Genomic DNA, 15,904 nt, shown 5'->3' with positions numbered 1-15,904 from the left:
TGATTAGCTTGTTGAGATAGGTAGGTAGTCATTGAAAGGCGTCTTCGAGTGTGGCGTCGTTAAAACTAAAACTTAGATATAAAAAATGATTGAGCCACTGATAGGCATTAAACGTTAAATGCATCATGTTCACGACTCAACTCACAAGAGTGCTGTTACTCTTCCAAAGTTAGACGGACTTCCAAGAAAGCACCAGTCTCTCAGACAAGAATCACATATATGGGCGGTAATAAGCGAGGATCAATGAGTGAATTGTACAGCTAATGATACATGATCCGTTGGTCTGGGCTGATGTCACGAAGAAGAACATCTCAACTGATTTAGAACGATGATTGTTATGCGCGAGTCTATATGTAAATATGAAAAGCCTCGAATCGCAATGCCACATCCATCCAAACTTGTAGAGAAATCATCACCTTCATGCCCAGACACCACGAATGAAAAATGTCCGAATGCCCCATATGCGAGATAGTGAGAAGATCAGAAACAGGACTCGAACGGTTTGGGGGAATATGTACACATGTCTAAGTTCGATCCAACTTGCGGCGCAGGACTCGCGTCCTCTTCATCAACTTCTTGTACTTCTTCTTCTTCATCTTGAGCTTTCTTTGTCGCTTCACACTGATGGCATGCATATCACGGCGACCCTGGGCCTCGTCAAACTTGAGTTGACGGAGGGCCAGGCGCTCAAGAAAGCTTCGCGGTTGATCCTGCATGATTCGGGGGCTGTGGGCCATGATACGGATCTGACCATCGGGGTCGGTAGACTCCTCAATGGTAAAGAGGGCCTTGTAGACGCGGTGTTGGGGGACATCCTCCACGGCCTCGGCTTCGGCAATAGCACTTTCTGACTCGCCAGCAGCCTGGACTTGAGGCAGAGGAGGGGGTCGGAAAGGGAGGAATTCGCCGGACATAGCATCGATCTGGAGGTACATGCTGGACTCTGTACCGTCGGGGTTCTTGATATCCACCTTATGCATAACTTCCTGTCCCTCTTGGCCACCAATAGTCATCTGAGCCATGGGGCCCTCCAGTTGCTCGATAGTGTTGGAGAGAGTCGCATCGGTGTCGGCCATCTTGTTGTTCCTGGTTCGTGCGGCGAAGATGGAGGCAAAGTGCTCATCGGACACGGCTCGGGGCATGGTTTGAGTAACAGAGATAGGTCTGTGTAGCGAGAAGAAACTTGATAGACCAAGGGCTGAGCCTGTTAGCAATCGTTCTAGATATACCATTAGAGCATCCTGGATTCCTACCTTCTTGTGACATGTGATGCGTGTTGGGAACGCTGGGTAGCTTCTTCATAGAGGCCGCTCGATCGGATGCATCCTTGCTGCTCTTGCGCTTTCGCTTCTCGCTGCCAGACTTGGGCGTTGTGGTGGCGGGAACCGACTGACCGGCGGAGATCTCGTTGGAACCATTATCGGATTTGGAGGGTTTCGAGGAGGAGTATCGGCGCTGCTGATTTTGAATCAAGATAGGAGTGCTCTTTATAGTGGTTGGGGCGATGGAAGACACGAGGCCGGTCTGAGGGGTAGAGGAGACGGCCGAGGTGACGATACGGCGCACCGATGAAGGCAACATGATGAGTTACCAGGTGCGGAGGAACCGCAGAGTCTGGGAAGTGAGGAGAGGGGCGGTTTTAGAGGTCAGGACGAGTTCCTGATGTTGTTCAGTTGTATCTTCAAACCCGGATTTGGCCGCCAGGTAAAAGGCTGCGCTGCGATGGAACAGGGTTTCAGACGCTAACTATTTGTGGCCTAAGGCAGCGATAACGGCCACTCTGAACTAGTGACATAAAAGACATCAGACCATGAGCATGATGTTCTATTTCCATATGTGATTCTGAATCTGGTCTGTCTTTATTTACGACTGTTCAAACCTGACTTATTATTTAACCATTATAAAGCCTTGTTTTTTTCTGAATTGTATTCACAATGCTCTGCAATTAATTCCATTACCTTGAGACTCTTGATGATCGACCTGTACTATTTCTGTCTGCCCACGCCCAGCATTCTAAACACGGACCGTACCCCAACCACTGCAGCTGGTTTCATCACGGGGCTTTCTCCGCACTTACAGCAGGGCAGTGAGAACCTGGAAGTGACTCAAAATGGCGGGAAACGCAAGCCTTCGGCGGTTATCATGGGTCACTGCCCCGGGCACCGATCTCGACTGATAACCGATCCAGGACAGCCCGGACATCGATTGCCGCTGTATCATGACTCTTGGCAGTACATCGCGTGCTCAAAGATAAGCCGCATGAGACCCATCAAGTATCCATTAGAGTGAGAAGTCATGTGCTTTTGATGGCTTATTATACATAGGTATAGCATCTATCGAAACGCGGTCAAACCCTTTGAATAGACCGCATGGCTTGATTCCTTCTGCGCCGTTTATACCCCAAACCCTGTGAAAACAAATCCAGTCAACTCATGTGAAAGCAGAGCATCAGCCTGATACGTGCAAAAAGACAATGCGTCTATGTCTATAGAAGGACGAGTGGCTTAGCGATTCTTTGAGCAACAGGCTGTTCTTTATTGGGAGTTGACCCAGCTCAAGTATGAGTTCCAGCCAATCGCGATGATGTTGGCAAAGAAAAGACGATACTGCAAGGGAATGAGCGAGAAGTTGATGACCTGGACAGCAGGCCAGAGCATCCAGTTTGCCTTCAAAGCAGGCCACCATGTCTTGTCGATGCGCTCCTTCGCACTCTTGCCTTCCATGGTGGCCATGCTACCAAGAAAGACACCGATCATGACAGGCGCAAAGCCAAGCTGGTCGCAAGCGACACGGGTGAGGACTTCGGCCTTCTTGTTCGGCACGTTGACCCTTCGAGCAAGGAAGGCAAACCAAGTAGTAGCGACAGGGCCGAAAACAACTGTCAAGAGTCAGTATCTGTCGAGTAGCTGAGTAGGGAACCAAGGGGACACTTACAGCCACCGTAGAGAGCCATACGGCCTGTTCGAACCATGTCATGCTTCTGAACACCCTTCTTCTCGACGAGCTGCTGAGCTGTAACATCACCTGTAGCAAAGAGGAATGCAGTGGTTACACTCTGAGTAAGCAGTGGGCGCGCAGCCAACCTGGCGTTGTACCTGGATATAGATCAGCACGGACGCTATCATGATGTATGCTTGAATGTGGAATTGGCTTGAAAAGACCTACCAACGAATGAATGAAGCCATTATGATGAAGTGGTTTTTGGGGAGACCTCTTTCGGGAGTAGTCGAAGTTTAATAATCTTTTCGAGAGAAGATTGACAGAGGTCGAGAGAATCCGTTTCTCGCAAGCCACAACGTTAGATGGGCAAGATGCGCCTATAGGAAGACGAGCGACTCGACTTGTCAAGGGCGACCAGTTGTAGACGCCTAGGATTCAGAGGACTAAAATGCGAAAAAGCACTCTTCAAGGAGATCGTCTTCTAAAGAGGGCAGAGAGAACCTTGACGTTTAAGCACTCAGGCAGGTAAAGAGGACTGAAGCTGCAGATGCAAAGGGCATGACGTAGCAGAGGCGCTTTGATAGAGGTTGACTGTCACTGTTGCACGTCTTTCGCATTTAGCCTCAAGCTGACCTGACCTGGGGCTCCAGACTTTTTGTGTCCCACTGCGGGAGCTGGCGATCTTCTAGGGGCACGTCCCGATAAGAGTGGGAGCACGGTTACATGCACACCGATAACTGATTGTGGAAATGATGTCTCGAAATCCGTTGACCTTTGCAGCAACACCACTAAAGACGCAGGTAGGTACTGAAACAATTAGCTTCTGGAAAGCTACTGCGGAACTTCTAGTTTAAGTTACTCTCTACAGATACATCATGGATAGCCCTTGAAAGGATAAATAGCTTCAAATAGAAAAACAGGCCATGGATGCGTTGTCACCAACTGGAGTCGCAATGGAAGGGCTTATACTACCTAACGTTGGTAGAAGGTAGTGTGAGATAACCATCTGGTCGTTGCAGTTGTTGAATATAGCTGCTTCTTACGCGACAACAAATTTCTACTCAATTCTGGTCTTGACAAACCAAACCTAGTGACATTTCCTTTACTCAATCAGCGACCTGGCAGACAATTCCGTTCCAAATACTGGCCTGACTCTTCTGCAGCTGGAAATAGGCCGTTAGATATCATAGACAAAGTCACTAGATTCTTAAAGTATAGAATCAACAGGATTGCTTTAACAATTGCTTCAATGAGTTTGCTTTATTCATGCTATCATTGCCGCATCTTTGTGCGCTTCAAAACAACATAGGCATCGCATCGTACACAATCCAGTGGATCTCACTCTTCCCAGCCGTATCATTGAGAACCCAGATTTTACCATCCCAAGGTAACAAGAACCCATGTGAAATATGGGTAAGCAATATAGACAACTCCTCTAAACTCCTGCAAACCACCCTATGTATGTATATAGCAGTCTCCTTAGGTATCGTGCATCTTGCCAGCAGTGATTCTGTGGCAGGAGCTTAACGGAGAGCTGCTGAAAGCCAAGATAAACCAATGCCAAGTGAGAAAGAGAAATCAGACGAAGGGTAATTAAGAGCTCTTAGTCTTCTTGCGACCCGACTTCTTAGGCTCCTCTTGAGGCTCGGCGGCGGCTGCTGCCTTGGTGGACCTTCTACGCTTCTTGTCAGGGCTAGCAGGGGCGGGCTTCTCTTCAGCAGCAGCGGGAGTAGCGACCTTGCGCTTGCGACCACCGGCAGCCTTCTTGGGGGTCTTGGCAGGGGTCTCGGCCTCTTCAGGCTCTTCAGCAGCAGGGGCAGCAGCTACAGCCTGGAGCTGCTCAGCAAGGGCGTCCTGATCGTTGGCAGGCGCTTCAGTTTGAGTGACATCCTTGAGCTCAGGCATGGGGATCTGGAAATCCTCAGCATACTTGAGTGCCTCCTCATCAGTCATGCCCTTGGCAAGAGGGTTGCCATTCTTGTAAGAATGAACACGGGCGTTGTAGAGACGAAGGTTGTACTGGTAGGCATTGTTCCAGCCCTGCTTCTCATGGGGTCCCATGTGTGCCCATCGTCGCTGGCCCTCCTCCTGGACGGCGCCCTTAGGTGCTTCAGTGCCTAGGTCGTTGGCAATGATGGAACGAGCGTGCTGCATGTACAGGAAGTAAGGAGTCAAGGGACGCTTGGGAGCGTTAGGGTCAATGGTTCGCTTCTTGCGTTCCTTCTTCTCCTCAACAGGAGGTGCCAGCTCAGCAGGCTGGATGCTAATAAGCTGCTGAGCAGCTTGCTCAAAGTTGGCGAGAAGGTTGTCTTGGGAGCCCTCAGCAGTAGGCTCGCCAAGGAGAAGGTTGGTCTGGCGAACATAGTCGGCAGTGAAAGAGCGCAAGAGCTCAAGAATGGTAGTCAAGCGACCAACAGCCTAGACAAGGTTAGAATTTGTTCTCAAATATCTTAGACACAACTTGTAGTGCGGCATAGGGAAGTTGGGTGTAAGTGAGTCGGTGGGGAGCTACAGTGGGTACAAAGGCATTGTGGGGTAAAGCTACTGTGAACTTGTAAAGACTCGACTTGCGACAAGCTTTCTGACAACGCGCCTTCGACTAGTCTAAGCCCGAGGGCCGAGTTGACAGGACTTGAGCGCGTTGTTGTTCAAGTAAAGTGGGTGGTAGAATCGCAGAAAACCAGATGAAAGATGAAGACTTACCGAATCGCGAACGCGAAGGAAGCTGTCGTTATCAACGACGCGCTGAGGCATCACGGCCTGAGGGGGGGCTGCGACAGCAGCGGGCATGGGAACAGCCATAGCTTGAGGGACGGCAGCGATAGGCTGGGGGTGTTGAGGGTATTGCTGGATGTGCTGAGGAGGCATAGGGACGGGAGCAGGTTGCTGCTTCTCGACAGGTTGCTTCTTAGGGCGAGCCATTTTGATTTGTGTGAAGGTATTTGAAGTTGGGTAGTGATGCGATAAATCTGCTGGTATAGACTTCACCCGAAGCTATACAGAGACGATGTGTGGCGGGCAGACAGACGATTTAAAAAAAAAAAAACGCGATTAGTCTGTAGTGGACGCGACGCAGTGCGAAGTGTCAAGCGGGCAGATTCAGGCGACTTTGGCGCGTTGATGGGAATAAGGATGCAGCGATTTACTGAGAAGTGCTGGAAGACGAGAGTGCTGAGAGTACTGAAGAACGGGGGGAAAGTCAGAACGGGCGCGGGGTGGGCGGTGCGCTGAATATGTAGGGGCCAGGTGCCACGCGCAATCAGTAACTGCTCGCTAAGGCGGGGGCGTCAGAAAAATAGGTAGCGCCTAAGAAAAAAAGAAATCACTTCAAAAATTAAATAAGGAAAAAAAGGGAAGAGCTGCAGCAGGCGCGTGTTTTTAGTGGTCGAGCGCCGATTGATTGGCTGTAACACACCCGCTCGAGTGGCCCCCCGAGTCGCCCGCCTAGGCCACCAGAACACAATTAAAAAATTTCACCACTCAGGCGGGGGCTTGAAAATGGGGCCTGAGGAAAGCTGCACAGGAAGCCCGCCCGTCCAGTTCCAGGTAAGTTTCCTCTCAGTCTCTCAGTCTCTCAGTCTCTCAGTCCTTACAGCAGCACCTTCTGTGACCCTTTGTCCCGCGGCAACCGACCTGGCCGCTCCTACGGAACCCACCGAACTCTTGGGCTTAGCGGGCTGTCGCAGGCAAAGTAACCTCCAAGACTCACACAATGAATGTCCCGTAGATATTCCAGATGCCAGGCTCTACCAGCCCAAACCTCCAGCTTCCTTCCATTTTCTATAGGCAGGTAGCCCGTAGACGGCAACTACCTCCCAGTGCACTTTCCCTGAAATAAGGCACCTGCTGCACAAACAGAACAGCCCGTGCAGTACCAAAATTGATACTCAGTGAAGAGGCAAGAGCAACCACAATGCAATCCACGCCTGACTCTTATAAGTCGGGAATCTATTCGCGTCTGTCACTCAAACCTTGACACTCACAAATCCCAAACACAACACACCCAAGCGAAGACGCGCAAACATAAAGGGCCAAACGAACCTTCGAGCGAGGATCGCTGACTGGTCAATCACCCATTCCCAGCGAGGGAACAAGTCTTCCGCCCGCTCAGTCGTGCAGCCTCTTGGGTGCTACTGCTGCAAGTGCGGAATTCTCAACGTTAAATGTATCGCGTCTGTACTCGTCTAATATTTTTCATCTTTGGGCATCGCGATTGAGGATTACTTCGCTATCTCCTCTACTCTATACGTATGCTCATTGTGACGGTAACAATGTTGGTTGTACATGCATCACAAATTCGTTGCCAAAATGGACTTACAGCGCCTTCGAGGCCCCTCGCGATCACAATCGCCAAAGCTATGATATTCCAGTGATACCAGCGAAATACTCATTCAGCGATCGTCCTAGCGCTTTACATGACGCCTCTCAGGGCATACCGGAACGATGTGTCACTGTCACACCCTGAGGAGTGTGCTGCCCTCCACTCACCGCCTCAAACCCCAATCCGCGAGCGCCTTCACCTGCTGAGGTTGCTGGAAACTGATCAGGCGGGGTCATTCCAGCACCTTCACCCTTGACCTATTAGCCTGTACATTTCAGCACGATGAGCCAGGGGGCCACACATGGAATGACGACCACTACTGGCGCTCAAGGTTCGAGGCTCTTTTCAGGCACTTGGCGTCCCCCCAGCGTGCCGCTGTGCGACGAAAACTCCGCAACTCTCCAGCAGAGCCGAACCCTGATGATGCCTGTTCGAGCTACGAGCAACCTCCTGTCCAGTTCAGTTATTCAGGTTGTTGGTGCGAGAGACTGCTTTATTCTACGATAGGATCCAGCATGTGGCGCATCTGCCCCTGCGCTCGTTTCCATTTCACGCTTTATCAGACATTAATTGAGTGCTGTGATATTAATTCGATTAGCATCCACTAGCATCCACGGGCACCCAGTTTCAGCGCATCTGAGCAGCCTATGGTCAGCAACGCCCAACTCAGGCCCTTTGCCTTTCTTCTCGTAATGGTGACCTTTGGAGTACAGCACAGTTGTTGAAGGCCCAAAACCACTACTGAAAGCATTCCTTAATAGCTGTTGCAGCATCACAAGAAACTGGCATGTTCAGCACGGCTACCTATATCATGAACCATTTCTGACCTGGCAGCAACTTCTTAAGGAAGAACTCGTCAATTCGTGTAATCAGTGGCCCGTAGCCGAGTGGGTGACCTTTGCCAGAGTATGAGTACGTCAAGAACATGGATTCCATGAGCGAGACAAGTATAAGCGTAGTGTCTTCGTTCTCCAAAAACCAGAATAGACACACTCGCCGGCTCAAGCATTATGAGAGCACCTTGATGACCTTCTGTCTGTTATCTGACGCCGCGTAGCTTCTCGTCGAGAACCTTGACACCACCGGTTAGATATTCTCGGGTGTTATAAAGAGGCAAACGCGTCTTTATATCTCAATGATGTGTTTCTGCAATCATTCAGTCCCAAGCTGGCGTGACTGTCTATCCGTCAGCCACGTCTCGGATAGCATCGTGCTATAATTGTGTTATCCCGCTATGCTACCCAGTATGTCTCTCTACCACCTATGGAACTCGAGCTGGACCGTTTTTAACGCGCCGCATCTAGGTACCTTATACGCGACGACCGTCCAGATATTCTTCGCAGACTTGTCGTTTCAGACTTGATATGAACTGCGTAGCAATATCTCCGTCCAAAATGTCGCTGCTATACCTATCCTTCATTGTACTTGGAGACTTTGAAGTTGTCTCTTGTCGCATCGCTCTGTCAAAGTCAGACGCGATGGAGGGGTAGCGCAACCCCTCAGTACAGTAGCAAGAAAAACCGACAGGAGGATACATCTGCGCCTGGATCACTACCTCGAGGCCGATAGTGGGATCCCAGCTACAACTGGGCGATAACATTCAGGGACACACGAGATATGTTTTCAGAGCCTTTGAGGTGCTGATTCCTGCTCGTAAGCTTTGCACTAGCTAATGTTTGTTCAGTGACCAACTTCATTATTCCGGCAACCACGCGTTTCTCGTTAAGCTTCATTCGACGTCAGCCAATAGCCCCATCAACTCGCGTTACAGACCCTTGTTATTGCCATCATGGAGGGGTGAGGTACTTGTTTCTGCACCAACAACACACCAAAAGAACGTGTACTGGACCCCTGTCGCAGCTTGCAAAAGCTCCCCCCAGCTCCCTTTGCCCCTCGATGGATCATTCTCTAACGTTGCGGGCCCTGAAAGCTTGCGCATGAAATTATGAAATCATGCTTGGCACGAATGCAAAGCAGACCAGGCAGACCATTGCTCGACTGCCGGTTGATCGCCCGGGAAAACTGGATTTCGTTAGGAACTTTTACAGTAGCTGCTACTGTAATGGATCTCAAGATTGAGTCAGGTCAGCTTAGGAGGCAGCCGGACCCCCTTCTGCGCTGTTAGCTTAGCGCTGTAAGAGGTGAGGTGGCTTGGTCTGTCTTGTTTGAGGTACAGTAGCAGTTGGTATCCTGAAGATGGTCTGGACTGGACAAATGATGTGAGCTCCAGTGTTTCGGCTGGTTTCCTTAGATCGGGCCATCTGTTTGTCACTGGAGGACAGACCATGGCCGGGAGCTGAAGCTGCGTCACTAGCTGAGCTCCAATCGACCCGACGGCTGCCCCTCAGTTGGTGAGGTCCCCTCCACCTTCACCATCCTCCACCGACTCCCTGTTTTCTTCTTCTTCTCCTACTTCAATATCCTATTCCCCTGGAATTCTTCTTCTTCCTTTCTGCAAACCAATCGAACATACTGTGCGCCTTTCTGCTAGCTCAGAAGGGGTTCTTTCCTTTGCAGTCTTTGTAACACAACACCAACCTGCTATCTGGGACACTCCCAGCAGTGAACCATCACAATGTTCACCCTCAGATCTCACAGCCTCCTGGTGGGGCTTGTTATCCTCGCTGCTTTGGCCTCACCGGCTATTGCTTTTGGAGCTGGTAACATTGCCTCAATCTCCAAGGTTGAAGGCCAAAACTGTAAGTAATTCGCATGCACGGAGCAAGAGGCATCAACGACTGACTTCACTTGCAGGGCGTCACGGCGACATCACAGATGCACTCCTGATCCTCTCACAGGCTCAGGCCCTCAACGGCAAGAAGTTCAACAAAATCAACGTCTCTCGTGTCTACTTCGGAAACTGGCTTCGAGACTACTCCCAAGCTATCGATGTCGGTACTGTCAAGTCTGTTTCTGCTGAGGCCATTCGCCTTCTGCTCTGCGTTCTCGGCTTCATGACCTTCGGCTACGGCTCTGGCGAGTTCGAAGTCACTGCCGAACGACTGGGCTGCTACCGTCCCGAGGACCACATCGACAACCCCAAGGATTACGCCGAGAACGTTGATGCTCGTCAGTATGATGAGCGCCTTCGAGGCCCAATCGACGAAGAACGAGAGCTGTCTGTCGATCCCGAGACAGGCATGAAGAACTACATTGCAAATGAGCGTGCCCGTTGCATGACTTCCGCCAGGCACATCAAGAAACTCTTTAGTGGCACCATCGAGCTTGCTCGTCGATACAAGGACTCTCGACGAAAGGCGGACAAGTACGAGGCTCTTCGCCTTATGGGAACTGGATTGCATTGTCTGGAGGGTAAGTAGAACAGGCTGCTTCTTGACTACTCATGAAGCCCGAACTGTGTAATCAAAGGCTAACATGACTGCAATTAGATTTCTTTGCCCACAGCAACTACTGCGAGCTTGCCCTCATTGAGCTGGGTGAGCGCGATACTTTCGCCCATGTCGGCCGCGATACCGAGATGGAGATCGAGGGTGCTCGTGGACCAGTCTACCCCGTTGTCACAGGTACTTTCGGTGGTGTTGATTTCCTGCACTCCGTCACTGGTGAAGGTTAGTAATATGACTTTATGGATAGGAAAGGAGCAACGCTAACCATTTCAGTTTCCGACAAGTTGACCCAGAACGAGATTGAGGAGCTTGAGGGCACTCTCCAGCAAGGTGCCAAAACCGACACCAGCATGCTTCGCGATCTGTTGGATAAGATCCCTGATGGCATCTTTGGTGATAAGCACCAGAGTGACCGAGTTGACGAACTCCAGAACAACGCTGCTGCTGCTCAGATGGAGAACACAAGCGTCTCTCCTCGCGACCCCGAGGAGTTCACTCAATACATCCAGAATGTCTTTAAGCAAGTCATGCCCGCAATTGAGTTCCACGACGACATCATGAAGAGCATTTCGGGCGCTATGGAGAGAATCCCCGTGTTGCCTAAGATCATCGAGCAGCTGGAGGAGCAGCTCTCTGTCTTCATCTTCTCCATCATTGCTCCTTTCATCGTTCCTCTCATTCAACAGATCCGCAATGAGCTCAAGACCGGTTCTGAAGAGATCATTGCGAGCAGTGAGCGTGAGCAGCACATCGTTTTCAACGATGATCGATCTACCGACCCCACTCACTCCATGCTCTCCAAGGATCACTTCTCTAACGTAAGTTCAGCCTGATAGCCTGATATATGTGCACGACAAACTAACTCAACGGCAGATTCTCAACGAGATTGCCGGCCGAAATGCTGCCTCTATGGTCCAATGGGTCGTTCCTCAGCTCATGGATGCCATCGATGACGAGAGCACCGATGTGGATAGACTCCTCGACGACATTGTCAACGGTGTTCTGCACCATCCCGCTCAGCGAGACCTTGGAAGCCGTAAGGCTCAGGAAGGTCGTCATCGTTTCTTCCAAGGCGTCGAGGAGTGGTGGCAACAGATGGGTGACGGCCAGCGTGAGGATTATCGTCGCAAGCTGACCCGCGAGGGTGTCCAAAACGGCGAGAACCACAAGGAGGGTGTCCACGATACTGGTCACGGCCACGGATGTGCTGGCAAGCTTAAGATGCGCAAGCTGTACGGCGGCGGTCCTGAGACTCTCGAGGACAAGATTGCTGGTGCTGCGGCTGACGCCATCTTCAAGGGTGCCACTGGTGCCATCTCTGGACTGGTTGAGCAGAACACTGGCTATAAGATGCCCTCTTCTTCCCATAAGGAGGAGAAGGAAGAGGGTGGTCTTAGTGGCTTCCTCAACCAAGCAAGCTCACTTCTTGGCGGCGCTTTCAACGATGACGACACTAAGCGACAAACCAGCAGCCGCCGTGAAGACGATGGCTCGTACACTAGGACTGAAACCGAGTATGGTCATCAGGGCAACCGTTACGGTCAGGCCGAGTACTCTCAGACTCAGCGTCCTGACGGTAGCCAACATGAGGAGTACCGTCGTTATGAGCAGCGGGACTCTTCAGATGGTCGTCACACTGGTGGCTACGGCTACGAGGAGCGAACCGAGACTCATCAATCCTACTCTGGAGGCTATGAGCAGCGCACTGAGCGACAGGAGTACTATGGCTCTAACGAGGAGAGCCACAGTCGCCGTCGTGATGATGACGATGGTGGCTATGGCGGTCGTCGTCAAGAGGAAAGCAGCTACGGCAGCAGTGGCTATGGACGTCAAGAAGAAAGCAGATATGGTGGTAGCAGCGGATACGGACGCCGAGAAGAGAGTGGTTACGGTGGCAGCAGTGGCTACGGTCGACAGGAGGAGAGCAGCTACGGTGGTGGCTACGGCGGCCGTCAAGAGGAGAGCAGCTATGGCCGCCAGGAACAAAGCAGCTATGGTGGTGGCTATGGTGGTAGCGGCGGCGGCTACGGTCGTCAAGAAGAGAGCAGTTACGGCCGTCAAGAGCAGAGCGGCTACGGCGGTGGTAGTGGCCACGATCGTCGAGAAGAGGGTGGTTATGGCGGTGATAGCTACGGCCGCCGTGACGATAATGGTTACGGCGGAGGCTCTGCTGATGACTATGTCCGACAGAGCTCAGGAGGCTATAACCGTGAGCGCCGCGGCAGCCGTGACAATGATGAGTATGGTGGTGGTAACGGCTACGGTGGTGACCGACGCTGGTAAGAACTGGGATCACTCTGTTTGGAGAACTTTGAGCCCAAAGGCCTTGATTCACTAGGTACCTACACAGGGTTGAGTCTTAATTGAAGAAAAAGCAATGACAGTTACGATTATTTGAGCCCGTCAAAGAACACATGTGAATCTTGAGAAGTCCATATTGCAGTCATCGTAACAAGATATGCCAGCTAGACAAGTGGTTTCAACTGGGTACTGGTGACCGGCGTTGCTCGCTTTGAGGACATGTCTGACTTCTTCCTGGATCTACACCGCTCACTATGCTGTTCATGCCAATCAATCCTACTGATGGTGATTGTTGTCGATCTTTGGCCTATGGATGAGGCCCAACATCATACACACAGTACTAAGCTCCTTTACAGTGCCGAATGGGTATCAGAAAACGACGTTCTCTGAGCTTATGATACTTAACAGAAAAACAAGAGCTTGTCTGATAGTTAGTCTAAGCTAGCATAAAGCAACCAAGTGTTTCGTCTCTTATGCTCTCCGCAATCAATCTTTCTGATACACTGATGTTCTGTGTACATCTCCAGGATATGTTCAAAAGAAGTTGATTGCGCGAGCATCCCCCCTCCCTGCCCTCCACCTCAGACCGAAATAGGCAGTGAGTGTAAGGCATAACGTCAGGCTCATCCATCCTCAACGCGATTCGCAGATGTACCACGTGTAACTCAGATGACGCTTTGGTTCGCTTAAAAGACAAAGATTTTCGTTTAAACATCCTACTGCGTTGGTGAGAAAATGAATGGTCTTACATTCAGATCTACCTTATCTCTGAGTGAGCTGATTGTGATGATGCTAGTATCTCTCCTAGTAGAATAGCGTGCCTCAGGCTTCGTGGATCTGGATAGCTTTATCCGTACCCGCTTTCTGATTACGTCAAGTGGCGTAGCACGATAAGACAAGGATTCTTTTACCTTGAACTGCAGGGCCAGGGGGTGCGAAGGATAGAAATCTGGCTATGGTTGGTTAGATTGAGAAGAAAGCCAGTGGAGCAGTTCAAGGCAGCCGAATTGTAAGAGATCCATACTGATACTCCCGCGGGTGGTTCAAAGACCTTGTCGTACTGTAGCAACACAGATTCAAAGCAGGTACGGCAGATGAATTAGGTACGATTAGAGTATCAGACAATTCAACCTCAAGTCCTCAACCTTGGAACTGTTCTGCAGCATCTTGGCATCCGAAACTCACTAAGGCATAGAATCTTGCCGGTTTGCCGAGATAGCTCCCTTTCCACTTTGCCAGCCCCAGGACCCTCGAATCAGTGATAGTCAGTCAACTTGCCTGTCTTGGTGTTTTCAATCAAAAGTCCTTCTCGTACAGTGCACATTATACCCTGCTAAACTACTGAGACACGGAATATGTACGGCACAGTAAAGTTAATGAATAGAGGTGACAGGCTGGCGTTGAACCAGTGGATTAGCACGTTTGCCCTACCCGTCGTGCCAGAAGGATGGGCAGAGGACGGGTGACGGGTGAGCTTTTGCCTTTGGCCAGTCAGCGAAGGCCAGAGACATGCCCCGTATGCCCCTGTCTCCGCAGGTCAAGAGGGTAAAAAAACGCAAGGGTTCTACGGCACGGTTGAAACAACCGACACCATGTGCTGTAACATTTGACACATTCTTTTTTATTATCATCGACAGAGAGACAAACTGCATACTGAATCATGAACTTGCAACGGGTTACAGTATTATGTCAAGGAAATGTCCCTCGTCATCGATGGCGCTACACTAAGGTGGAGAGGTCAAAACGTGTCGAGTGCAACAAGCTTTGATCGAGAAGCTTGGCTGGGCCCGATAGAAGGTTAGATCCGAGAGGTACAGTATCACTATCCTGCTGTTCATCATCGACAACTACAATCGACTCCAATTGAGAACGATCTAACAATGGTCTAATCGGCGGGGATAACCTTCTACAGATACCGTGCCATCGTAATGCTTATCTGGGCCCTCTATTTCAACAGTCTAAATACCCTATCTTACACTCTCATCCATCGCTGGAAGAACCACGGTTAAGTAACGGTGCAAACCCGTCCCCTTTCAGTCTGCACGCACCAAAACGTCCGGGTGACAAAGTACGTATCCCTAACCCTGACGGTGAGATATAAAAGGACTTCTTTTGCGGGCCATTTGTCCTAATATGTACAAGTCTTGACCAACAAGCTTTTGGTTTGTGGGGAAGTGGACGGGCCAATCTTAACTGCCCTGCAAAAAGGAAAGGCATTGCTAATGCAAACCGCCTGAGAAATACTTACTGCACTGTACAGTGAGCACTTTTGTTTCTCACACTCGAACTATTCGTGGGATCGACATCTATTATACGACAGCTTCTCTTTTGTGTTTATGGTCGAAGAGAGAACACGAGATTTAAGAATGTGCAGTATATTTGAGAGTCGCTGGAATGTAAGGCTTCAGTTTACTCACCTGAACCTGGTCTGCTCCGATGTTATTTCCGACTCGGGCTCCGTGCTTGTGTTTAGTGACAAATCATGAGCTCGATAGCGTGTGTCTTCAATAAAGTCAATCCGAATTGCTCAAAAATTCTACATACCAGAGATGCGTGTCCCTCAACTCTTGAGTTACAAGATGTTCGGTTCGACCAGATATTACCGACTTGGCATTTCAACCTGCCGCCATGGCTTCAAGTCTCGACCTTTTGCTGCTGTGCGTTCCTGCAACTTTAAAACAAAGCTAGCTGTGCCTGTAGCACTATCGTATAGTGGTCGGTATGCATCCGCATCGTGGCCCCCGATACTCTTAGCGCCTTTGGTGTAGGCAAGTGGAAGTCTCGAATCGTAGCTTGAGTGTGCCTGGAGCATCTTGTCCAGACCTTTCGAACCCGTGTCCGAGTATATTCGGTATCATCATCACTTTTTCTTCCTTTTCATGGTATGCAAGGATTTTGGGATGAGCGTGTTTGTTTGTTGGTGTTCGTTCATATTTCGTCAATAGACAGTCCCTGCATCAAAGTGATATCCATATTATGCTCACTCCCATTCATT

General features: G+C 50.3%; 4 protein-coding genes across 4 annotated transcripts; 1 reads left to right on the top strand and 3 right to left on the bottom strand.

The window, feature by feature from the left end:
• Positions 1 to 524: 524 nt before the first annotated feature.
• Positions 525 to 1,581, bottom strand: FIESC28_03688 (uncharacterized protein; the record flags this gene model as incomplete). Its single annotated transcript, XM_031157837.1, has 2 exons — positions 525 to 1,198; positions 1,254 to 1,581. 2 exons carry the CDS (start codon positions 1,579 to 1,581, stop codon positions 525 to 527), a joined length of 1,002 nt encoding a protein of 333 aa, XP_031018097.1.
• A 953-nt stretch (positions 1,582 to 2,534) lies between these two features.
• On the bottom strand, positions 2,535 to 3,185 carry FIESC28_03687 (uncharacterized protein; the record flags this gene model as incomplete). Its single annotated transcript, XM_031157836.1, has 3 exons — positions 2,535 to 2,878; positions 2,935 to 3,095; positions 3,166 to 3,185. The coding sequence occupies 3 exons, from the start codon at positions 3,183 to 3,185 to the stop codon at positions 2,535 to 2,537; spliced, it is 525 nt and encodes a 174-aa protein (XP_031018096.1).
• Positions 3,186 to 4,533: 1,348 nt separating this feature from the next.
• On the bottom strand, positions 4,534 to 5,862 carry FIESC28_03686 (uncharacterized protein; the record flags this gene model as incomplete). Its single annotated transcript, XM_031157835.1, has 2 exons — positions 4,534 to 5,358; positions 5,644 to 5,862. The coding sequence occupies 2 exons, from the start codon at positions 5,860 to 5,862 to the stop codon at positions 4,534 to 4,536; spliced, it is 1,044 nt and encodes a 347-aa protein (XP_031018095.1).
• Positions 5,863 to 9,836: 3,974 nt separating this feature from the next.
• Positions 9,837 to 13,299, top strand: FIESC28_03685 (uncharacterized protein; the record flags this gene model as incomplete). The annotated part of the gene is made up of 6 exons (XM_031157834.1): positions 9,837 to 9,960; positions 10,016 to 10,573; positions 10,651 to 10,830; positions 10,882 to 11,426; positions 11,482 to 12,887; positions 13,266 to 13,299. 6 exons carry the CDS (start codon positions 9,837 to 9,839, stop codon positions 13,297 to 13,299), a joined length of 2,847 nt encoding a protein of 948 aa, XP_031018094.1.
• Between the last annotated feature and the right edge of the window lie 2,605 nt (positions 13,300 to 15,904).

The sequence above is a fragment of the Fusarium coffeatum genome (genome assembly GCF_003316985.1).
Source record: "Fusarium coffeatum strain FIESC_28 chromosome Unknown BRIP53273_contig_77, whole genome shotgun sequence".
Taxonomy (NCBI): Eukaryota; Fungi; Ascomycota; class Sordariomycetes; order Hypocreales; family Nectriaceae; genus Fusarium; species Fusarium coffeatum.
This window is presented reverse-complemented; position numbering and strand designations above follow the sequence as displayed.